Below are 24,823 nucleotides of genomic sequence, written 5' to 3'. Positions count from 1 at the left end.
GACTTAGTTCAGACCTGCTCTGCCCTCTGTTTTTCCCTTCCCCATCCCATCTTCCCAGAAACGGGATAGTGTAACCATGTGTTGAGTTACCTGTAACTCAACTTCCCAGCTGCAAAATCAGTGCCAGCATTTCCTCTTATGGGACATGCAGGATTGTTTCGAATGCAGAGGTAGGTGGTGGATTATTGGGGGGCACAGTGTTGAATTAAAATGCCCATCATAAATCAGGAATGCCATGTATAAAGATTGCCTATGCAACCTCAAGTGGGTTTGAAAAACATCCCCAAGTATTAAGTTATTCTTTGTCTTACCTCCACAAAAAAGACAGTCTCATTAATTTTGTGAGAATTCAGATATCCAAAATATGTTTTTCTTTGGAAAATTAAGAACAACTCAAATGGTGGCAAAGGGATGATATACCTAAAATTAGGTAATTGTTGTTGTTTCTGTGTCCACTGCAAAACAGCAGTTATCTGGGGCATCCCCCTTCAATATTTTTTCCTATGCAGCTAATTTATAGTAACAGACATGCCATCAGAAAAATTAGGATACTCTAGTTTAATCAGTGTTGGGTAGAGACAATTGCCTGCCATGTTTTTAGAGGGGTATGGAAACAAAAATTACTAAATCTGTCTTTTCTACTTCCTGGCTGCCTTAGAGCATTTAATTCTAAATGTATGGCAAATGCATTTACATTCCTTATGAAAAAAGATGAAGCAGGGACTGCCACCACTTGAAACATTCCCTTTACTCAAAACAACGCTAACTAAGCAAGTAAGATTTTCCCCAAAATCTTGATCTGTATTTTAAACCAACGTAGAGTTATGAAGTTCTTGATCTCTGTAAGTGTAATAGAAAAAGCAAATCTCCACTACCAAATACCAAACATGACACACTTGTCTTAACTGTGAAACTAAGAGAACAGTACTAAGGAACACATTACCTGAAAGCACTAAAATAGCATCTATTTAGCACAAAGCTCATACGTTCACTTTCATTCAAACTGGATTTTTATAACCAAACACTCTTACTTGATCTCAGTGCAGTTGTCTGTGTGTAGAAAACAGTAGCAAGTCCAGCTGATGAACAGAAAAGCAGAGCTGAAATGTGGCATTATGAGGCCAGGCTACAAATATATTTGACCCAAAGCTATTGCAATGCCTTCCCAAAACAGATAATTTCAACATCTACATAACATAGCTTGTTTTTAACGTCAGGAAAAAGCCAGCAGGAACCTACCTGACAGTAAACAGTGAGCATGTTTGGGCAACATAATACTACGGCCATCATGTTTCCCCACTTCCTGAGAGTTTGCTTTCACAATCTTCTGTGGTTTTTACTCCACAGTTTATACTGTAAATGCAGACTGACCTTCAAGCTTGTGACTAATTCTTGACAGCTCTTCCATAGTCACTGCACAAATAATCTCTTTTCAAAATTGCTCTGGAATTTAAACACAGCAGACTCTATATGTAGATACCTGGATATCTAGAGTTAAATATATCAGTCTATCAAACAATGTGGATCAGGGATCAAGAAGTGAGAATACTGCAAAAATCAAAGGCACAACAAAATAACAACAAGAGCAGTTTTGGCCCTAATGACTGCAAGATGAGAAACAAAAATTCCAATCTGTCATAGTGGGTTTCTGACATTTATTCCAATATTTATCAGAAATTGGAGAAATACAAACATTTAATAGTGAATGAATGGGCAAATACTGGAAAAAATTAACTACTACATTAAAATATGCAAGTATTTACAACAAATAAAGAAATTTGTCTAAATACAAAAAGTCCAGAAAAGGAATGTCATTTTAAAAAAAAATTACTACTCAAAACTGGTATTTTGTGATGACTGATGACAAACACCATTTCTTTGTCTTAGATTTGTGAACTTGATACATTTTTTTTATTTCTCTAGTTTTGAAGAAGCAGGTGAGTATACTCATCATGAAATGCTGCATTTTAAAGTCACAAGGTGTAACACATGTCAGCAACCCAGATTCTGCAGAGCCCTCACTGACCACGCGCACATGGAGCACTCGGGGCATGCACTGTCTGTTTCTTCCAGATCCTCTGAAATGTGGTATCTGTGAACATTTATCCTTTGAAGAGTGTGGCACACGAATGCCAACTCTTCATCTTAAATGCAGCCGTAAAATTCTTTGCAGGGCCAATGTGCACAACAACAACAACCGGAAACCACTCGGTTAATCATGTTTGTGCAACAAAGATCTGAAAGAAAGTAACATATTTGATGACCACAGAGATTTATGCTCATCTTATCTGATCTCCAACTCAAATCTACTGATGCCTTCTTACCAATTGGTTTCCAAATGAAATCAAAACTGAACAGGGTTAGAAATGCTTGTCATTGGTGGAGACTTGAAGTAAAAAAAAAATTTTACCACCTTGAAGCTATTTCTAACATCATTATATAAAGAAATAAACAAATCTCACAGACTATTATTTACTCCAAACTCATGTACTAACAGTCTCCTTTCACAGAAAAGTCTTGTTTCAGAGGCTCAGGATAGGAACTTTTGGGGGACCCAGGTACTGCCTTTCCATGTGAAGGACATCTCTCCTCCAGACAGGAACTAGGAATTCATGCACGTCAGCTTCTGCTGGTGGTTGTGAAGCCAGTAAACTGGTCAGCTCTCTGTGAGGGTGCTGATATCTGATCCAAGGCTGTGAGCTGAAATCCCTTGGTGAGTAAAACAGCAGTTTTTTTCCTCCCCAAATTTTGTATGGCAAAACTCTCATGTATAAAGCTACAGATTTCTCATTTCACCTGCTACTGGTTCCATAGAGTAAAAACATTGTAACTACAAATATCTGCTCTAAAATTGGCTCCACAGGTAATTATTCACAGGTGGTTTATACTAAAACTCAAACTAGATATAAATGTTATTTTGACTAAACAACACAAATGAAACTGTATCTTTTGCATCTCAGCAGAACTACCAACCCCAACAAATAAATAATATCTGTTTCTGCACCAAACCAGAGAGAAGCTGTTGATCAAAGTGTCTGATACACCTCCAGGAAAAGAAAAAGGGTTAGCAACATTATGAAAGATAAATTTCAGGTAGTGACAAAAACCATTAGCAGTTAACATCTGTGAAGGTACCCATAAGGCTCCTGTTTAACTGTATTTGTGATACCCTGATACTCTTTTAAAATGAAATACGTATTTCTATATTTATATATGTTTTAGTGATTACAAAGTTTTTGGGGACCAGTTTCATTACAAAAATTAAGTAATTTAGTTTTAGGCCAGACACCCGAATATATTCAGCACCCCATCACCAGTCTGTGCTATCAATCTGGTCTACACAAACCTTGATTTGATATTAAATAAGACAGCAGTATTAAACAACTGACTAGCTGGTTGGCTGTTCAGAAATAGTCCTAAGACATGCACACTTCATCCACAAAACAAAGTGCTTTCAAATGCCACTCTGCTGTATTCCTAAATGTTTATGTTACTAGTAACAGTACCAATATGTTGGTTGACAGAGATACTGCCTACTCACATTTTGAGTGGCAGGGAAAGATGCGCTCACATCTCCCCCCTCCAGGAGGACACAAGTACCTGGATCATGCTGCTGTGCTCTTGGTTTCTTTACAACATTTACAACCTAAATATCAAAATCACTTGACAGCACTTGAAGCAGAATGACAGAGGACAGTGAATACATGGAATGCATCTGAAATTATCTGTAGTTATCAATAAACAGCCCTCACATCTCCTTCAGGTGAGTGCTCATTTATGCTCATACCCTTCTTCTGCTCCAGAGCAAACAGGTTCCTCAGGGCTGCAGCCTTGAAAGACTCCTTAGCAAAAGACATCAATGCCTGTCTGAGGTGCCCCATGAAACACCATCCCTGAACACAGGAAAATACTACGGAACTCAACTGAGGCCTGACAGGAAGACATGGGGTGGCACGTGTTGGCTACCCCTGTGCTTAAAACTGACAAGCACATCTCATGGGGCTGAGAAACCCCACATTAACGAGGCTGAAGTCCTCTGGTTGACAAGGGGAAGCACTGGGGAAGGGAAGCTGTCCCAGCACGTCCAGGACTTGTGAGTATTTCTGAAGATGAGGCAGAAATGCTCAGTAGGAACTCGTATCTCAGACTGAGAAGGGGGGAAGGCACCCAGTTGTGGTGCTAGGAATCCATAGGCTCAGAAACTGAAAAGCCATTACTTTTTATCCAAAAAAAAGTCAAAAAGAAAGGTGAGGCTTAGGAATACTTATTGCAAGTTCTGGTTTTTTTCAACTTCTGTGCTGGGTCTCTCACTAGCAGCCCAGATGTTTAACCAAACTGAGTTACCTTACAAGACAACCTCCCAAAAGTCATTGACTTCCCTACAAAGGATGAAGATCTCACAGTTCTGTTTATGTGATACATTATGATTGCTGACTGTCAGCACTGCAGCAGCTGTTCTTTCACTTTGGAAAGTGCTCGACATCCCTCCACACTGCATGGAGCTGCTGTGCAGAGGTACACAGAAATGCTGTGCCTCAACCACCCAAGTGTGCTGAGGAGAGCAGCCTCCACATAATGCAAATCTGGATGGGTCAATCCTCTACAAAACTTTGTCTTGCCTTGCAGCATCCAGAAAGAATTTAGAATTCTCAGAACATAGATCCCAGCTTTTGTCAGGGACTTCTGATGCCCTGCATCGTTTTATGTAGAACATGGCATGAGCTACCATGTCAGCTGATGACATTATACACTCTGCTGTATCAAAAACATGAGAAGGGTTGTTCACCACGATACAGCTGCAACGAAGTGGAAATTGTACAACCTCTGTCCAAATGCAGAGCAGGAGCAGAAAAAGACCACATCCTTTTTGGAAGGAGTCCAAAGATGTGGTGGTGAGATGCAGTTGGAGGCAAAGACAGGAAGAGTCTCTATAAGCAACAGCACTGCTTCCTCTCCTGAATGCATGGATCAGCACAACTGGCTGTAACATTAAATAACAGATGCAGCATTTGCTAAACTGTGGCTTAGCTTCTTTCAGAGACAGTACAGAAAATGAAGGGGAAATCCTCAAGGGCACAGCTCTATCCTTGCTGCTGTGACTCCAGCACCTCTTGTAGGGAAAATTCAAAGGAAGGTAATCTTCTGGAAGAGTATTTTAGTCAGCCTAAATATTGTAATACTAGGCAAAAGTTATTTGAAATACTTATGGACTAGTATTTAATAATTTGTTTTAATCTATAGTAGTTAAGGGACATAAAAATAGGAGTTATCTGCTTATATTGAACAAGTAAACATTAAATTAGAAAAAAGTTATATTTATTTACAAGGCAATCAAAATATCTATTTTTGTTCATTTATGTCAATGGAAAAAATAAATCCCTAAACAATCTACTCTTCAAGCATCTCTTGAAGAAGTTGGGAAAAATCCGGAACAGTAAAATCATACATCTATGTCTTCAGCACTCTGGTTCAGCAGATAATTAAATACAGCTGTAACAGGGAAGAAAACCACAGCATCTTGGCTTCTGTGCATTGTCCTGTTTTGTTGAAGTATCTCCGTCACAACTAATGCTATTTTAAATCATCTTCTGTATTGTGGATTTCAGAGAAGCAAAGAACTACAGCAAAAACCAGTATTCAGTCTAATCAGCTTAAGAAATACTATCATTTTAGCTTTCTCAAGCACTTTGAAAAGGAGACTTGAAAGGAGACTTTGAAAAGATCAGGATTTAGCACTACCAGCTTTTCTCCCTTAGTTAATATTTCAAGTATGCTGAACAATCCCAGTCCTTCCTTCACATGTACTGACTGACTTTCCACTTGTACTGAAAAGCTATACAGAAACAATTAAACAACTGCTAAGAAAGAAGAGTTTTTAAAATTCTGCATGTTTGCTGTTTGTTTAAAACTTTGTATGTTTTAGCAGAGACACAAAAATACTCTGACATGCACATGTATGTCAGCTACACACATACTCAGGGAGATGTCGATGGAGCAAAAGATTTTCTAATACACAACAGCCAATGCTCACACACGTGGCTTGCAGATGCCACCTCAGCCCTTCCCATTACATCCTGCAATGCAAGCCTGCCACTGCTGACCCTGAGAGACACATATTCATGAGAGTTAACGACAAAATTAATCATCAGACACAGATTTATAAATGGGTAAGATTAATGGAATCTTTTGTTTTCCATACATCCATTGTACCTAGGCACTGCTGGGTCAGATTCCCCTGCACTGCAGGGTAAATCTCTCCCTCCACTGTGACAAGTGGCACAATAAATGCCACACACTGCAGTGGCCCAGCACACGCGTTACGGATCATGAGCCTTCGTGAAAGGCAGTTTATTCAGGTTTATCACAGCTTAATGCTTGAGAAACAAAGCTAAGCTCCATCAAGTACTGAATGCCCAAAAAACCCCTTACTTCAAAAACTGACATAGAGAGGATCAAACACCCTTCCTAAAAATATCTCAGAATCCAAACACACTACAAAATTCTCATTAAATTCTCATATGCAGATGATGATGATGATGATATGGATTTAAGGCTGAATAATTTGCATCTGTAATTTAGGAAAACTTCAAAATAGCAAACAATAAGGGGAATGGGAGAGGTGAATAAGTGATCTGACCAACTACTACTGCCTCTTGGTTTACAGCAGCACTCTAGGTAATGGAATGCTTTTTAAAGAGAGGGTAAAGAAATGGAAACATTATTCAGAAATGGCTATCTCAAAAGGAGGTGACACGAAAACAAGCTATTATCTTTTCCAATTCAGACATCATATTAAAAAAATATATATATAGTGAACAACAGGTGACTATTAATACCTCATTGGATAGCAGAGTTGCTAAAGGAAAAATTTTAGCATGAAGTACTGGAAGGGGAAATATCAGACTAAAAGAAGCCTTCTTTTACAATTTTGGGTAAGTCTGAGTCTCTCAATGTATCTAAACAAAACTTTAAAAATAAAACTTGGCTCAAAAGAACGCGAGCATTTGAGAGGTGTCTCCCACGAAGCTGAGAGGTGTCCTGAACAGATAAAGACAAAACACACAGGGAAAAAGGAACAAATCAGGGCAGGGTTTCAGTGAAATGGGATGCAGATCAGCGTACCTAAGCACAAAGTCAGATTGAGAGACTTCCATAAACACAAACTTTTAAGCACTGCCTCCAAATGAAGTGGTTGCACAATTCCCCACCCTCAGACATGTTATACCCACTGTGTCCCTTCCTTTCACCCAGCCTGAGAGCTCCCCGTGGCAGCAAAAGCATCTGCTTAGCTTCACAACCCATCAGATTGAAGAATTAATTCACAAAAAAAAAGACTGCTGGGGGGAAAATAAAAAAGGCTAACTGATCTCATGATTGAGTTCCTCATTCTGATGAACATGAAGGTTTCTGCTGACACAAGGAAAGAAACAATACAAGCATGGGAACAGGACAGCATGACATTTTTGGCAGCAGAAGGGGTGTGAAATCAGTGCCAACTGACTTGAATCCTTCAGCAGAAAGGACATCACCCACTGGAAACAAAAGGAAAAAGACCTGTGCCACAAGATCATGACTAATCAACCAATCTGTCACTGCTCTGAAAAAGATAACACAACAGCAGTGAGACACACAAGACACTCATCTGCATACAAAGGATGATACAGACACTTGGTATGTGGCCAAACAATAAAGCACAGCTTCAGCTCTTCTACAGAAACTCACTAAAGTCATAAAATGTGTGGGCTTGAGGATGCCTTGCTTTTTTATCCTGTACCCAAAGTCATGCATGATAATCCTTTAACTATTTAGAGACCACATATGTCAAAAAATTGTTCTGGTCACCTCTTTCCTTCTCTGAGACTGAAAAGTTATTAGCTCACTGTATTTCTTTCAGTATCCCTTTAGTGCAGCAACCTTTCCACTGGTGTATATTTGTCATGCATAACCCTGTGCTGCTTGATTGCATAGAAGGTCCTGCATTTGAAACAACACCCACACAAAACACTTAAAAAAAAATACTTCTGTTGTGTGCCCAATTTCCCATTACCTTCAGTCAGGCATTACACACATTTGGTATCAGGGGACACTACCAGCCCTCAAACCCTTTTCCTAGCTGCACCACATTGGTTTCTCTCTACCTACCCTTCACCCAATCTGACACATTTTGACCATCTCAAGACCCAAATTCAGGTTACCATGACAATGCCCCCAGCATGGATGTTATTGCATCAGACTTGCCCATCAGCATTGGTGGCTGATCCCATTTATTTCATCAACCACCTCTTTCATTGCAAGACACACAATTCCCACACTGGCAAAGATAACTCCAAAACCACTCCCAAAATGCTTCCACCACAATATTCACCTCACAGCTTCCTTTGAGGCTCACATACCCACAACCTCAACACCTACTGGTGCTTGAAACGCTGTATGTCTAATACAAACAAAAATCACTGAGCTTCTCTCCTTCTGGGTATTTATCTTATTAAACTGGACTTTCCTTATCCTCAGGCCAACTCTAAATGAGCAGCTACCTCAGCAGTGTGTGCTGAGAACTGTGCTTAACTTTCACCTGAAACAAGGATAACTTCAAGTGACCAGAGATTTTCCACCCTAGTTCTTAAAAGCTCAAATGGCTGAATCCTGACAATGTTTGCTAAGGAATTGTACAGTTTCTCACGTGCAGAAAGTGAAGGAACCAAACACAATGCATCTCCTTCTGCTTCTGCTTACCACTTCACAGCTTTAATTGTGTACCAGGACCTCACCAGGTCCTCCCTTACAGGACCTTACAGCCCCACATGCCCCTGAGCTCCAAAAGCATCTGCTACCCTGTCACAAACACTGCTCTGAGGAGCTGTCACAGCTAAGCATGAAGAAAAACATGTCTTGCCACATGTTTGCTAACAATGTGCATAAGAATCTGCTAGTAATGCGGCCACGTGAGCCTGCTTGTTGATGCCTATCCTTAGAACCTTGAAATCGCTCACGTTTTAAAAGATCAATGAGCCCAACCGTCTTGCAAGCTGTACCAGAAATGCTGCCACAACACACCAGCTAATGCCAGTGTGTATCTATGCCTGGCAGGGAAGTCCACCTGTGTCTCCCTAGCAAGAATAGAAGAGAAATACCGTGAGCAGTGATTCCAGCAGACTCCACCTAGAGATGTTATTTATGACAGATGCGTATGTATGTATGCAAAGAAAATCATGTACTTGCCTGCAGTGCTCAGGAGAGCAGGATTCAAACCAGGGGAACGGCAAAGGGGGAATGTAGCTGTCAAGGGAAGGGAGTGCACAGCAGGCCGAGGAGTTTGATGTATTTCCTCTTTCAACCAGCATGCCCATCAGGCAAGACCTCAGCCTACGAAAATATCCAGGCTCTGAATAGCAGGTCATGGAAATAATTATTTTAACTCACAAGATGATATGAAAACATGTGAGAACAGGCCAGCCACAAGACAAATAAAGCTGTACTGGAAGCCTCCAACACTGGAGCAAATTCCCCAGTTACCCCTGTAAAGATTGAAAGTGCCTGTGCAGAGCTAAAATTAAATTTGACCACAACATGAGATGCAAATGCTTGCTACATGGGCACCTGTGATCCAGAAGCAGGCTTTTTCTAGCTATTCTTCCTAAAGCACAGCCACCACCTTTGGCCTAATGAAATTGGTATGAGTGCACACAGGACCAGGACAAAAGCTATAAAGTTCTTTTTTCCAAACCTTATCTTATTAAAAAGAATTAGGGGATGTCTTAATTATTAAAGGTAAAAATTCCATCAAGTGATTTCACGCTAGCAGCATAGACATTAGCAAAAAATATGTAGTGATTGTCCCTAGTTATAAGAGAGGAAACACCAGAAAAGATTTTCTGTGAGTCAAAGTGAATAGCATTCAATATTAATTGGAGAATAGCAGTGAAATTTAGGTCCAGAAACACTAAAATCGTACAGTCAGCAAAACCAGGAAAATTGTCCATAATGAGTTTGATTCTGATTAATTTGATATTATGAATATAATTTTTAAGGTAAATTTCTTTAAATCTATTTTCCTACTCAAAGAATCATTGAGTAAACCATAGGCATGTCTCAACTTCTGCCATGTTAAAAACCATTTTAACAGGCTTAAAATACTATATATTTAGCTCCTTTCAGGAAAGAAGCTTGAGAAGTGAGGGAGTTTTCTGAAGTACCTGTTTGAAAAACAATAAAGAGAAGAATCTGAATGAAAGCAGCTGATGACTGCAGCATGAGAGCTGGTTTCAGTCTGAGACTGAAAAGGCTTCTGCTGGTTTTAACATGCACCATCTGAAGCAGTCTCTCAACAGCTCCAGATTCCTGGCTTCAAGCTCTCCAGCAAGCAAAGAAGCATCAGTCGCTGAGGGACCGGTCTCCTTGCACAGTCTCTACAACAAATACATTCACTGTTTTGCAGGTGGGCTAGCACAGCTGCACGTCCTGGAATGTGGTGTAACTCACCATCTTCACCAGCAAGTAACGTTAGCAAAATTCAATTCTTTTGAAACAAAAAAACCAGATGTTATCCAAAGGACACTGTAAAATTTCCTTATTATATGGCTATTGACAAGGCACACTTCCTTACAGCTATCTGGTACTAGATGTTGTAGTTAACACAAGGAGGTGCTTTAATGCTATTCTGAGATGGTGCTAGAATTTCATTCCAAGCTACACAAATAAGTTGTCAGCAGAGCAACAAATTTCCATAATTTTACCTCTGAAAAACAGGTTCCCAATCTACATATGCTACCCAAGCAAGCATGTAAGGGCTGAAAGTGCTTGCTTCCCATGGCTGACAAACAAAACAGGGGAGGACTGACAAACAAACACAGAAGAGGTGCATTTTCTTTACACATAAACAGAAATTTTAAGGGAAAAAAAAAAAAACAAAAAACACCAAAATAAGTCATACTCATAAAAGTACAGAAACAATCCAAGAATACATTTTCTGAATGTAGGCAGAGAAAAGGCCAGTTCCCCTAAAGATGCAGTATCCTATATTAACTTTTTAAAAATTATCTCTATAGATGACACATTTCTATGTAAATCATCTAGAAATCTGATGTAGATTTCATTTTTTTCCCCAGAAATTCCTAAACACCTTCATGATACCAGAATCATCTGGAAGTTTCATAGGAAAATGTTACATCAATTAAGCTTCATGCAAACGCTATCTTCTGTCACATTAGCTAAGAACATCTCTTTTTGGAAATGAGACTCTTTCAGTTGCAAGTCGTTCTAAGCAGGGAAAAATCACAAATATAATAAAATATTCCTTGAAACTTTTTACTGGGATGCACTGTGTTGGAGTCAAAGCCACTGAGGCTGTCACCTGGCAGATACACAACTGCATCCACTGTTCTCACCCTACTCGTCTTTCCTAGACGATTAAGGCCATGCATTGTTTTTCATAAAATTAGGCAAACTATCCCTGAAAAGAATACAGACTAAAAGCAAAATAATTTGTGACCTTCATTATAGGGCCTTCCCTTCTCCCTGTCTTTCTTTCTAGAACCAGCTATTGCCCATCTGTCATGTTCAGCTGCACACATTATTGACAGAGTTGCGTGCGGGAAATATGGTCAAGTGCATGCAACAGAACCTAAACCAAAAATAGGGGGAAATGGATAAAAGCAGGGAGTGTGCCCTTGCAGAAAGGCATCAAAAAGCATCAAAAGCAATGGAGCTAGAAGGTCCAGGGAGCTGACCCTGCCTTTCTACTCCCACCTGGAATGCTGCATCCAGCTCAGGGACCCCCAGCATAAGAAGGATGAGAACCTGCTGAAGAGAGTCCAGAGGAGGCCACAAAGATGATCCAAGGACTGGAGCACCTCCCCTATGAAGACAGGATGAGAGGTGGGGTGTTCTGCCCAGAGAAGAAAAGGCCCTGGAGAAAACTTTTCTGAGTTTTCAACACTCAAAGGGGGATTAAAAGAAAGAAGAGGAAAGACTTTTTACTGGAGTCCATAGTGACCAGACAAGGGGTTTTCAGCTGAAAGTTTTATACCAGACATAGAGAAGAAATATTTTACCACGAGGGTGAGGCTCTGGCACACACTGCCCAGAGAAGTCGTGGATGCCTCATTCCTCTAAGTGTTTAAAGCCAGGCTGGAGGGGCTTTGAGCAACATTGCCCAGTGAAACATGTCCTTGATGACTGTGGGGGCCAGGGCCAGGCCTGATCTACCTCTGAAGGTCCCTTCTAATCCAGGCCATTCTATGACTCTGAAAAAATGGGAGCATATAGTCAAGGAAAAAAGGAGAATACATTCAGCATGCTGAAATTACACCAGGCATCTTGCAAGTAAATACAGGTGTAACATTTGCTTAAAAAATATTTCAAGATGTATGAATGAAAATGTAGGTCTGAATATTTTGAGCTACATTCTTCAGTCCAAGAGTAATACATTGAAAGAATGAGGGAATAATTAGATTTTGAGAAGAAATTTAGCTTGTGGTCCCAAGCACAAAAAAGTTTTCATCATAGTAGTTTCTGTATGTATTCATACAGAGGAGAACACTGTTCAGACAGACACACTACACTTACTTGATGTACATGTAACTACATGCAGCTGGTACAGAGAAATTTAGAGAAACCTGTCTGGATTTGTCACTCTGAAAAAAAAAAAAAGAAAAGAGATATGAATCGTAGGCAGAAAAATGAAAGCACATGGCACTTAAGGAATCAAATCAATAAATAAGCATTACAAATAGATGTCTGAGAAATATTTCTGTGCATAACAAAGTTTAGCTTGGTATGAATTACCTCCTAAACTGTAAAAAACCTGATGTTATGTAATAAAACTATCTTGTATAATACTAATATTACCAGTTACTGAAATTTCCTCACCTGAATAATGGCAAAACACAAAAGAAATTACATTCTTCTCTTTGACAGTTTGGAAGGAAGCTTTATCCCAATAAAAAAAAAAAAAATGAACTCTTCCAATCATATAAAGTAAAAGGAATTTAAAATGTCACAGAGAGAAGTTTCCTCCAACAGATTCTTTTCAGCTTGGTGTCAAAACAGACACCAATATCTGGAGCATATTTACCCTGGATCACCCAACCAGCTTTATAGTTGCCAGCACTAATTGACTTACACACCTCCACTGTCAATAAGTGATCTTGTGTACTCAAAGAGCAACCTATTTTCCTTTAGTGATGATTATATTTTACTGGGACAATCTAGGACTGCCTTTAGCTGACACTACTCAAGTATCTCCAGGCAGTTTTCAGGAGGAGAAGAGCATGGGAAAGAATTAAGTACAAGCTCTACATAGATGGAGCACATAAAAAGAGGAATGGTGAAATTTGCTAGTCATACTAAACATTCATACGTGCATGTATAGTGCCAGAGGTACTACAAGAAGAATGGGTGTCAAACTAATCTTTTCACTTCCTTTAAAACACTCAAAGAAGAGAGTTCTAAGGGAGCAGGCAAGTAATTGACTGAAATCTTTCTACAGCTTTTGAATTTCATCTTCTTATTTCACTAGCTTATGTTAGAGTAACTTCACTAATTTATCTTCCCACCTTCTCTCAGCAGTTAGACTAGACTGTAAAATATTGTTGCTGTAACATTTTTTCTAAACTACGTGGACTTCTGAATCTCCTCAGGATTCCCATTTTAAGTAACAGAACTACTCTGTCAATGTCTGTTTATAGATAAAAACTAAATTATGCATAAATAACACAACTTGAAATAATTTAAAGGAAAGGGAAAAAAGATGTTATGGTTTTGAAGCACTTGACTGCCTTTTACTCCCTTGAAGTAATCCTGCATTGAAAGTTTCAAGATTCAGATCCAAAACAGGAGTTAGTTTTGCTGTAAGTTGCCACACACTGAGCATTACAGAACAACTGCTGCACAATAACTGCATTTGCGCAGACAGCTATTTCCCATTTCAACCTTACTGTATTCAGCCAAAATTTTCAGACACGGGAGCACAACCTTTGGGATACAGACACCAAAGGGCTGTGCTCTGCTGCATGCTTCCAGACTTCCCCAGCTTGCTCTGAGGCCACCGATGGAGAATAGAGCAGAGAATGTTACAACGTGCTTCTCAGCTGAGAAGTCTAGCAGGATGTAACAGTTTTTGCGTGTTTTATTTTGGAGAAAGTCACTGTTTCTATAATACTTTCTTCAGTAAAGAGGGTTGAGAGAGGGATGGGGGCTGTCCAGAGCAGAGGATTTCCCAGCTCTGACTACTGAAGGGCCTCTGCCAGCAGGATGCACAGCTTTCCACAAGCAGCACTCACTCAAGAGCCTGAACACCATAATTAAAATATGGTCCTGTTTAAGGTATAAACAAGCTTAAGGCATGTTATTTTCAGGGTTACACTGCAGCAACGCTAAGCACCTTAACAAATTGCCTTCAAATTAGTCAGGCCCAGTAGCGCTGCCCTTGAGGGAACTTCAGTTGAATTTACCTGAGCAGAAGAAGAAATTGGGCAATGCTGACAGCTCTTCACACTGCCAGTGTGACACCAACTCTTTATTTTCCTCTGTAGCCAGCACAGCCCCGTGAGATCTGTGCCTGGTCACCCACCCACCACAGGGGACACACGTGCTCCTCTCGGGCTCCACACCACTCACTGCTGGTGGCAGATGGCTTCTCAGGCAGGGACACGCTTCCCGAGGCCCCCGTGTGATGTGCCTGCCTCCCTGATGCCACCCCAGACAAGGCAGGATGCCCACAGCCAGCCAGGATGCCACAGCCAGGATTCCCACAGCCAGCCAGGATGCCCACAGCCTGTCACAGACATCTTTTCATTAAAATCCTTTTGTTAGGATTTTTCCTGCTGAAGATGAGAAGTTTCAGCAACAAAATGTCAAAAGGTAAACAGTGGTTATCTGCTGCTGTGGAATGCAGCAGGTGGATCCGTGATTGGTCTCCTGTGGATGTTTGGATTTACTGACCGCTCACGGCAGAGCTGTTCTCGCTTTCTGCTGAGAGACAAATCTTTGTTATTCATTCTTTTCTGTTCTTAGCTTAGCTAGCCTTCTGAGAACTTTCCTTCTATTTCTTTTTAGTATAGTTATAATGTAGTATATATATCATAAAATAATAAATCAAGCCTTCTGAACATGAGGTCAACATTCTCACCTCTCTCTCTCACCCTCAAAACCCTTGTGACCGCTGTCACACACAGCCAGCCAGGATGCCCCCAGCCAGGACGCCCACAGCCAGGATGCCCCCAGCCAGCCAGGACACCCACAGCCAGGATGCCCACAGGCAGGATGCCCACAGGCAGCCAGGACACCCACAGGCAGGATGCCCACAGGCAGGATGCCCACAGCCAGCCAGGATGCCCACAGCCAGGATGCCCACAGGCAGGATGCCCACAGGCAGGATGCCCACAGCCAGCCAGGATGCCCACAGGCAGGATGCCCACAGCCAGGATGCCCACAGCCAGCCAGGATGCCACAGCCAGGATGCCCACAGCCAGGATGCCCACAGCCAGGATGCCCACAGCCAGCCAGGATGCCACAGCCAGGATGCCCACAGCCAGGATGCCCACAGCCAGGACGCCCACAGGCAGCCAGGATGCCCACAGGCAGGATGCCCACAGCCAGGACACCCACAGGCAGCCAGGATGCCCACAGGCAGGATGCCCACAAGCAGGATGCCCACAGGCAGGACGCCCACAGGCAGGACACCCACAGGCAGGACGCCCACAGGCAGGACGCCCACAGCCAGGATGCCCACAGCCAGGATGCCCACAGCCAGGATGCCCACAGCCAGCCAGGATGCCCACAGCCAGGATGCCCACAGGCAGGATGCCCACAGGCAGGATGCCCACAGGCAGCCAGGATGCCCACAGCCAGCCAGGATGTCCACAGCCACCCCCAGGATGCCCACAGCCAGGACGCCCACAGGCAGCCAGGACGCCCACAGGCAGGACGCCCACAGGCAGGACGCCCACAGGCAGGACGCCCACAGGCAGCCAGGACGCCCACAGGCAGGATGCCCACAGGCAGGATGCCCACAGGCAGCCAGGACGCCCACAGGGAGGATGCCCACAGCCACTCCTGCTCCACGTGCCCCTGTGACCTGCAGCACAGAGGTCACCCCAGCTGTGCCCCAGCTGTGAGCTTCCTGTAATGGCACAGGTGGGTCTGACAGATTTTCTCAAGGCAAGAGGACGCCCCAAAGTGCTCTAGGGCTGGGAAGCCTTCCATGCATTTCGTTTTTACTGTGGGGCTCTCAGCTCATACCCACCAAAAAAAAAAAAGAAAAAAAAAAAAATCCAGATAAGTTTTAGTCCACTGATTCTACCACTGCCACAGAGCAAGCTGACTGAGCACAGAAAAAAAGCTGCATGATCACATAGTTTCAAACTGTCATGCTGGGTATCTAAATTACTTCTCTTCTATGAAGAGCCTTTGACAAAGACCTCTCTTTTGCCTCACACTGTTAAATGTTTTATTATTCAGCTTATTTTATTATGATGTTACTCAGTTTTTCATATTAAGAAAAAATAAAGCTATAAACACACTTTTTTTTCTCTTCAGTCTTTGTTTTTCATCTCAAGGCATTCATTTAAGCTTCTTAAGGTTCTTCTAATCCTTATTCCAGTATTTGATTTGATCCAACTTCTGAATTTAATCCTCCTAACTAATAACTTATTCCTTTGCCTATCTGTTAGTTGACACTCTTCTCCATTAATGTCTTTATTGCCATCAAGACTCAGAACATCAACTTTCAGATTTGTGCTGTAGCTATTCACTTTTTAAGCAACATTGTTTTAAGACAAATAAAATTGAAATAAGTCATAACTGCCTTTTTAGCTGTGGAATCCTGTACTACCTTTCTCATATACAGTTGTGAAGTTTAGAGATTATTAAATGCTACACGCTGCATTTAAGCCTGACTAGTAGAGGGGTCTGCTTTCCTATAATTTTAAACCTAAATTTTAAAGTCCACTGTAACCCCACACTCTCCTTCCCCCACCTCAGTCACATGCATATAAATTCTTGTGCTTGAGCAGAAAGTAGGGTTGGTTTTGTGACACGGCTTCCTGTGTGCAGAACAGCAGCACGTGCCCTGGTTTAGGCACTTAGAGGTTTTATAGGTCTTAAATGCTGAAAATTTCCATCAGGTGGACCCAAACACTCAGAATTTTTTTTCAATACACCTTCTTCTGTGATCACTGAAATTAAACACCTGGCTTGATATGTACAACTCGGTACTCCATGTAAAGCAGGATCTCTACACCAATACAGTTTGGGTGGGATTTTGTGGTTTTGGTTGGTTTTCTTTTTTTTTTAAGGCCTTAAATTTTAAATCAAGTAATTAGAAAAATGAGTGTGCTGAAATGCTAAGAAACTTCTAAAAAAACTACAGGTAACAATAAACAACTTGCACAAAGCCAATCTTAAAACACTGGCAAACAACCAATGTTTAGGGATCGTGGATGAGATGGACAGCAGTGTCCATGGGATGAGGTCAACAGCAAGGATCATGTCCTCAGCTTTCCATCTTTTGGGGCTGCCTTGAACATGCTTTCAGCAGATGGATCTTTCAGTAGTAATTCAGGCTCTCCATACTATCCAATGTAAGATCTGAAGCAAAAGAAATGTATAAACTGCTAATCACCTGAGATTACATTTGAACACCTCACAGGAATAAATATTTTATCACCTATCACTGACTTCCCATTCACTATTCTCCCCAGTTATCCGCCTGGTATTAAAAACAAAATTGACATTTCAAGTGACTTTAAACCATCCACCTGCATACTCAAAACCACTTGTACAGCAAATACTGCTGGCAAACCTGCCCAAAAGCATTTGGTTGCAATCAGCATACTTTCTGCATCACTGACCAGTGTGGTGTTTTGCAGACCAATGCAACACAAATTCATTGTTGGGATTACACAGATTTTTCTACAATTTAGATGTTAATCACATTTCTACTACCATTCAGCTCTACCTGTAAGTTCTAATAAATTTTCAAATGCTCAAAATAAAACAAGATTTGAATATTTCTTTTTCTTTAATGTGAGAGTGATCTAATACACTGAAGTGCTACAACTTAATGGAGAACAAATTAAGTAAATATGCCTGGAAATAATCAATTTAATTCAGAAAAGTAGCAGATAAGACCTTGATATGAAATGCATGGCAATACAAGGGTATCACACAAACAATTTCTAGAATGAGCTCTTCAAACAAGAAGAAATTCCACTCCTTAATATGTTGTCAAGTACAGGACCAGAAAAAAACTGGTCTGGCAGCTACACAAAACTATTAAGATTCCTACAGCACTGCTTATAGTAACAGATCTGAATTGTTTCATTATTTCATCAGAGAGGAGGCTAAAGCATCCTGTAATTTATACACAGTAACTACAAAGAAAACAAAACTGAAGTCAAACAGAGGAAGACTTCCCCTCAGTGTGTTTAAATTATTCTGAAACCCCTGGAAATCACGGAAGATAGATTCACAGAATGTTAAGGGGTGCAATGGCCCTTAAGGATCAAGATGAGCTTTCCTATTCCCTGTTTCACTGTAATATCCTAGCCATAATAAAACATATAAACATAAAAGTTATCAACTATCTTCTTCTAACTTGACCTGCAAACTTTTGGACAGCCAAGCAAACTTCAAGGCTCCCACAACATGCTCAGATTTGCCTCTCTTGCTCTGCTCCTCTTGTCCTCCTTCCTGAATCTTTTGCAAAATGCTTCTACTTTTTAATCTCATAAAAAACATAATTAATTTTCACATGCCACTAAACCCCACTTATCTGCCTACAAAATCATTCCGGTCATGCCAAAAAGATAACAGAGCTGAAAGTTCTAGCAACAGTATAAATAAGATCAACTCTAGACTACTTGAGACACAGATTTTATGTCTGGAATCCCAAACACTACAAGCTACAGGCCCAACAGCAGCAAAATATTTTTCTCCATTTCAAAGACAAAGGTTGTGAGGAAACAACAATGTTTCCTCACAAGAAGATTTTTTTTTAATAAAACAGTCCTGCAGTTAGTCATAAAGACAGTGCTATATATATCAGGATTAAACAAAATCTTAATATCAACAGTTACTGACAATAAAAGAACAAAATGAGCTAGAATTTTAAAAAAATTGCTAAGCAGTTGTTCATTTTTGTTTCACCTTATAAATCATAAAGTAAAAAATTTATTTGAAGTGCACCTGATGAAATGCAGATTTTGTGTTCTGAATGGAGGAAGAAGGATGTAGAATAAGCTGAAGGTGGGCAAAGGTTCTTCCACAGAGCCTGAAAATTACTTTAATACACTAAAGAAAATGGGCTAAGCATATATACAAAACAAATAACCTTCTGCTGAGAAGTGGAAGGATATCATAAACAAACACATATCTAATTATGAATACTCCAAACCAACTCAATAATCAGGGCTTAATTACAGGCCATTTAACCAGGCTTACCTTACCTATCTGTTTTATGCATGCACATACTTACCACTCAGAAAGAACCATCTGCAGCAGATGAGTCAGAAAGGCACAGCTACCTTCTAACACCAAACTAATATTTCTCTACATTCTGAAACCACAGTGTGTAAACACTCAAAAAAACCCCATCTACCAAATGTTTTGCAAAAGACAGGAGGTATGGTTTTGCTACTAATTTCATACTAGTTAACCATGATATACAAGAGATAGGTCTCAAATGCATTTAATATAAAATGGTGATGCTTTATTAATAGCAATTAACACAGCAACTAATTCCTCTCTCTTCCCCAAGGCAAAGGAGCACTAAAATGCCCTTTGTAACTGTTAAAATAGCACGACTTGCTGGTTTTGCGGGGCCAGGTTTTGCTGCTGGGGGCTACAGGGGTGGCTGCTGTGAGGAGCTGCCAGCAGCTTCCCCAGGCCTGGCAGAGCCAGGGCCCGCCAGCTCCAGGATGGATGTGCCAGGAGCCAAGGCTGGGCCAGCCAGGAATGATGGCAACGACCAGGGGGTAACATAATTAGAAGGAGAAAAAAGTTATTGGGGGGGATGAAAATGTGCCCAGCGAGGAGTGAGAACCTGTGGGAGAAACATCTCTGCAGGCACCAAGGTCAGTGAGGAAGGAGGGCAGGAGATGATGCAGGTGCCACAGCTGAGATTCCCCTGCAGCCGTGGAGGTAACAGGGATGCAGAGATCCACCTGCAGGTCGTGGAGAACCCCCAGTGGAGCTGGTGTGTGCAAGAGGGCTGTGAACCCCTGGGAGGCCTGTGCTGGAACAGGCTCCCGGCAGGGACCTGCACACCACTGGAGAAAGGAGCCCATGCTGGAGCAGGCTTCTGGGTAGGACCTGTGCCCCTTTGGGGGACCCACGCTGGAACAGGACTGACCCCATGGGAGAGTGACCACACTGCAGCATTCCATGTAGAACTGTTGCCTGCGGAATGGACTCAAGCTGGAGAAGTTCCTGGAGAACTGTCTCCTGTGGGAGGGACCCCACGCTGCAGCAGAGGAAGGCGGCAGAAACCCGCCATGAACCAGCCAAAAACTCCATCCCCCACCTCCCTGCACTGCTGGGGAGGGACAGGTGGGGGGAAGGTGTTGTTAACACTTACTTTACTTCTCATTATCCTGTGATCCTGTTCGGTGGATGATCTCTCCTGCTCCTTATCTCAACCCTTGGACGTTTTGTTCTATTTTCTCTCCCCTTTGCAGTTACCAGGGTGAGCGATAGAGCGGCTCTGACGGGTGCCTGGCAGCCAGCCAAGGTCAGCCCACGACACACTGGAATGCTTTCAGCAAGTCAAGAGGCAGTTATTTACTTCGGACATGGCAATAAAAAAGCTGAATCATATTTTGGATCATTTCACTATTTATAGCTGCTGGGGATAAGCTTTCTGCTATACCATGTACGATTTATGGATAAAAAGGATTTGTTGCAAACATCACTTTTCAAAATTGGAATACAGCAGAAGATTCACGGGCCCAGACATATCCTTCACTTTTATACTTTCCCATATAAAGCTTAACATTTTCAGTGCCCATGTCCATAAGAAACCAGGAGAGATTATTTCATCCCCATCCCATCAACAATATGCCAGTGATAGCAAGGACCCGCCTATGTCTCAGATTTCTGCAGAACTGGCAAAAGCAGGAAATTACGCTTTTATTTTTTTCAAAACTGAGCGAAAGCAGCAATATATTCAGGCTGGAAGTGCTAGTTTGCACATACACCCAACAGACTTCTGACAGAGACTGCTCCTCATCACGTGAAGCCTAATTTTTAATACCCTTTTTTTCAGAATTGTACAATTAACTTCCAGAACTTCACCCACCTGTACTTGCAGGTAAAGTTAGTTCTTCAGATAAGTATAATATTCTGCAGTAATGCCAACATACTTTAGATAGCCCAGTACTATGCATCAAATTGGAAGTGGGCAGCACTGGAGTATGGGAATTGGGTTGAGAACAACTTACTCCAGCTAGAAGTTAAAGAGAAATTCCTCTTAATGGAACCACAGTGGCTACACACCCCATATTGCACAATGAGCAATTTAAATGTGGTAACATTTTGTTTGATAAATTTCAATTTAGCATGTACTTGGATAAAATTATTGTCCCGTTCCTAAACACTTTTTACCCAACAGGCATGGGGTTTTTTTCCTCATTGGATCACATATTATTACTCAAAATGCCTTTCAAGACAACCAAATTACAACATTATCTGTGTGTCATATACATGCTGGAGAGGACAATCAGTCACAGGTAACTAATGGATTTTGTTTCCACCTCCAGAGAGGTGTTCCAGCTTCAAAGTTCAAGAGACAAATACCTTAACAGATGAGACATGCAAGTATATGCTTCCTCTGCTTGCAGATTGTTTTTCTGATTCTCGTTACCTTAAAGTTTAATATAGTCTTTCCTTTTACAAGTAGAGGAATAACATGGACTATAGTTACATGTTTTTCTTCAGTTATTTACAGTTCACCCTCAATATAACTGTGCCCCAGTAACTTCTGCAGACAAAACACCAAACAAGAAAAAAATATATTGCCTGTAAAAATACTTGGTCAGCTGGAAATTCAGTTTATAAGTACCAAAGACAATAAAAGAAGCAAGCATGTAAAATCTTCAACTATAGAAGCCAGTACTGTTTAAAACAGTTTGCTTTGCTCTTCCATTTCCTGAATTCCTCTCAAGACCTCCCTAGCATGGGCACACTATTCAGACATGCTCCAGTAAGGCTCCAGTGCTACAGGAAAAATTAATCCATTAGCTGAGAACACCACACAATAAAACTTTTGCAACTGATGAGGTAATAAATATCAAACTGCTATGGTAAATGGAAGTTCCACCAGTCCACTCTGGGGCCTCCAGACACAGGCGCAGGCCAGAGCAATTGCTCAATGGCCAGCACAGAGAGCCCAGCCCACAGCTCACGCACACACGCCTCCTTCAGATGGTTTAACAACCATCCCCCAGGGCCAGATGAGCATCCAAACCACTGCCATTAGCCACAGCTGCACCCAGCCTGGTTTCCATAGGCCAGCACTACTGCACTCCCACCTTCCTCACTGCATTACTCCATAAACTGGGAGAAAATGCTGGGTTTTAATGTGTCCAGCTTTGCTGATCCCACTCTCCTCAGCATACAACTCATCAGTGCCAGCTAAGGGTATTATCATCAAAAGTCACGTAACACCTTTTAAGTCCTTGCAAGGTTTGCTCAAGGACTGAGACATTCACTATCCATATTCTGTATTTCCAGATAAAAATGTGTTGAAATTAAGGAGCAGCTTTAACTCCTGTAATTTAAAAGCCATGCATTTTGTTTAGTACACCATCTCACATACCTGCCTTGCTACAGAGATTCCAGGAACCACCACACTGAAATGAAGAAAGAAATAATGTTTTGGCTGGAAGTGACAGTGTCAACGATCAGCTCAGACAAGAGCACCTGAAACACAGGATTAACAGCTTCTAACACAAATCCTGTATTCCACACTCTTCCCCTTCTTGAGACTTGTTAGAGATGCCAGGAAACAGCCAAGTGCTGCCACTGCTCTGCAAATAACAAACCTCAGTCTCAGAGCACAGAGCTCACTTCTCAGTGGGGGTGAGGTCAATCTCTAGGTTAAAAAAGGAAATTCTGGTTTGAGCAAAACACTGCTTGAGAAAGAGAATGCAAAACTGCCGTGTGAAACCTCTTATTCACATGCTTAACTGAAAAATGCCGTCTTAACTTTCACTTGAACACAAATAACATTTACTCTGGGTCTTATGGTCTGATGACATTAGAGGCATAAGAGGGAAAAAAACATGTAATTTCAAACCATACTCACTTTCAGTGATTCCAAAGCCAGTATAAAATAAAGAGGCCTAGAATTTGCACTACATTACAGTTGAAGAATGTTGTAAACATTTTTATCACAAATAGAGTTGACAACATGGCTGCTCATGGCTGTGAGTAGACGGACACACAAAAAAACCTCAGACCAGCCCAAAAAACTCCCCAAGTTACTCTGACTTGACTAAATCATAGCTCCTGGAGCACCACAGTTTGTGTATTGATACTCCAAACAAAAACAAGAGTGCTAGAATCTGTCAAGTTGAGATACGCACTACTGAAATTTGTCTTGACAGTTTTTCAAGGTATAGTGTGCACAAAGAATACTTTCCCTACAAGAAAATTCTTCCTATATACTTAATTTTCAGTAAAATGTTGTTTTGTTCATCAATTCAATCTGATTCACAAAGTCCTACAAAGACAGTTAAGAAATTTGTCAGTGGGAGAAGATGAAAGTAGTTTAAATGATTAGCCCAATACAGGGAAAATATAAAAAAATTACAAGAAACCTACCTACAAAGGCAGTGGGAAAATAAAGACAAAAGTAAAAGTAGTACAGTACCATCTATTTGCCTCATGATTTATCTTAAGGATGTAGAAGCTGTAACCAAAGTTACCTAGAACATGGTTAAAGCTGCTAGAATATAATAAATGCGAAAAAAAAAACCGATGGAAAGGTACTGCCAACCTTTTAGATTAAGTAGGTAATTTTAAAGGATATATACAATGGTAAGATTATGACAAATACCATTTGGTGACTTTTTTCCTTCTCATTTTTGTACTATTCATGCACAAGGATTAACAAAAAACACAAAGGTGAATTCCAGCCCAAAACCTCTATTATGAGGTAAACTCAGAAAAACATCTGCAACTTCGAAGAAAATTAATCCTAAGACATAACTTATCTCAAACCAGCCACCATTTACATACCATAAATTGCTATTTCAGTAGTTCAGCGTTAGTTTTGCATAAAACTAAACTGTAAGGATGCATCATCTGCTTTAATGCTTATTAGGCATTTTACTGCCCATCACTTGGATGACTTGCCTTGTTATACCAAAATACCAAACTGACCGAAGTTGAGATTTGATTATCCGCCCACCTTTTTCAAGCAGCAAGTATTATTCTTTACCTAGCAGCAACTATTCAAAGAAAACTCAAAAGAGATAAATTAAGCCATGAAGCACGCTGAAATCCAGGTTTAGTCAGACTAGGCGAGTTACTATTTAACGGAAATGAGCAGCTTCCTGTTGTCAGGGCAAACAGCGAGCAGCTTCCATTGCAAGCTGTGGTATTTTGTGCTCCTGCAAAGATCTGCACAACTTCCATTTCAATAGTGTTCCAGGTGAAATTTGCTTTCAGGTGAAGCAGAGAGACTAAATGTACTAGAACGTTTTAGTTCAAGTACTAAATGCAAACGTACTAGAACATTTCAGTTCCTTGTTCCTGCTTCTAAGCATGTTCCAAGTTCACAAAGTTTTGTCTTCCAAATACAGGGTTCGGACCTCTTTCCACC

The 24,823-nt window shown here is 41.1% G+C and overlaps 1 protein-coding gene across 3 annotated transcripts in view; it reads right to left on the bottom strand.

The window, feature by feature from the left end:
* TNFAIP8 (TNF alpha induced protein 8) overlaps nt 1–24,823 on the bottom strand; it is a 57,612-nt gene that overhangs the window by 31,554 nt on the left and 1,235 nt on the right. The window contains exon 1 of one of the 3 annotated variants that reach the window (XM_059492718.1): nt 20,576–20,644. The exons of 1 other annotated variant lie outside the window; for it this stretch is intronic. In XM_059492718.1, the coding sequence (XP_059348701.1) occupies nt 20,576 (1 nt within the window). In that variant the 5' untranslated portion in view covers nt 20,577–20,644. Of the gene's footprint in view, nt 1–1,031; nt 1,049–20,575; nt 20,645–24,823 lie in introns of those variants that run through there. One more of the 3 variants, XM_059492719.1, reaches the window with a different exon arrangement.

This window comes from Ammospiza nelsoni, chromosome Z, assembly GCF_027579445.1.
Source record: "Ammospiza nelsoni isolate bAmmNel1 chromosome Z, bAmmNel1.pri, whole genome shotgun sequence".
Taxonomy (NCBI): Eukaryota; Metazoa; Chordata; class Aves; order Passeriformes; family Passerellidae; genus Ammospiza; species Ammospiza nelsoni.
Note: the sequence above shows the minus strand (reverse complement) of the source record. Positions and strands in the feature narration are given on the sequence as shown.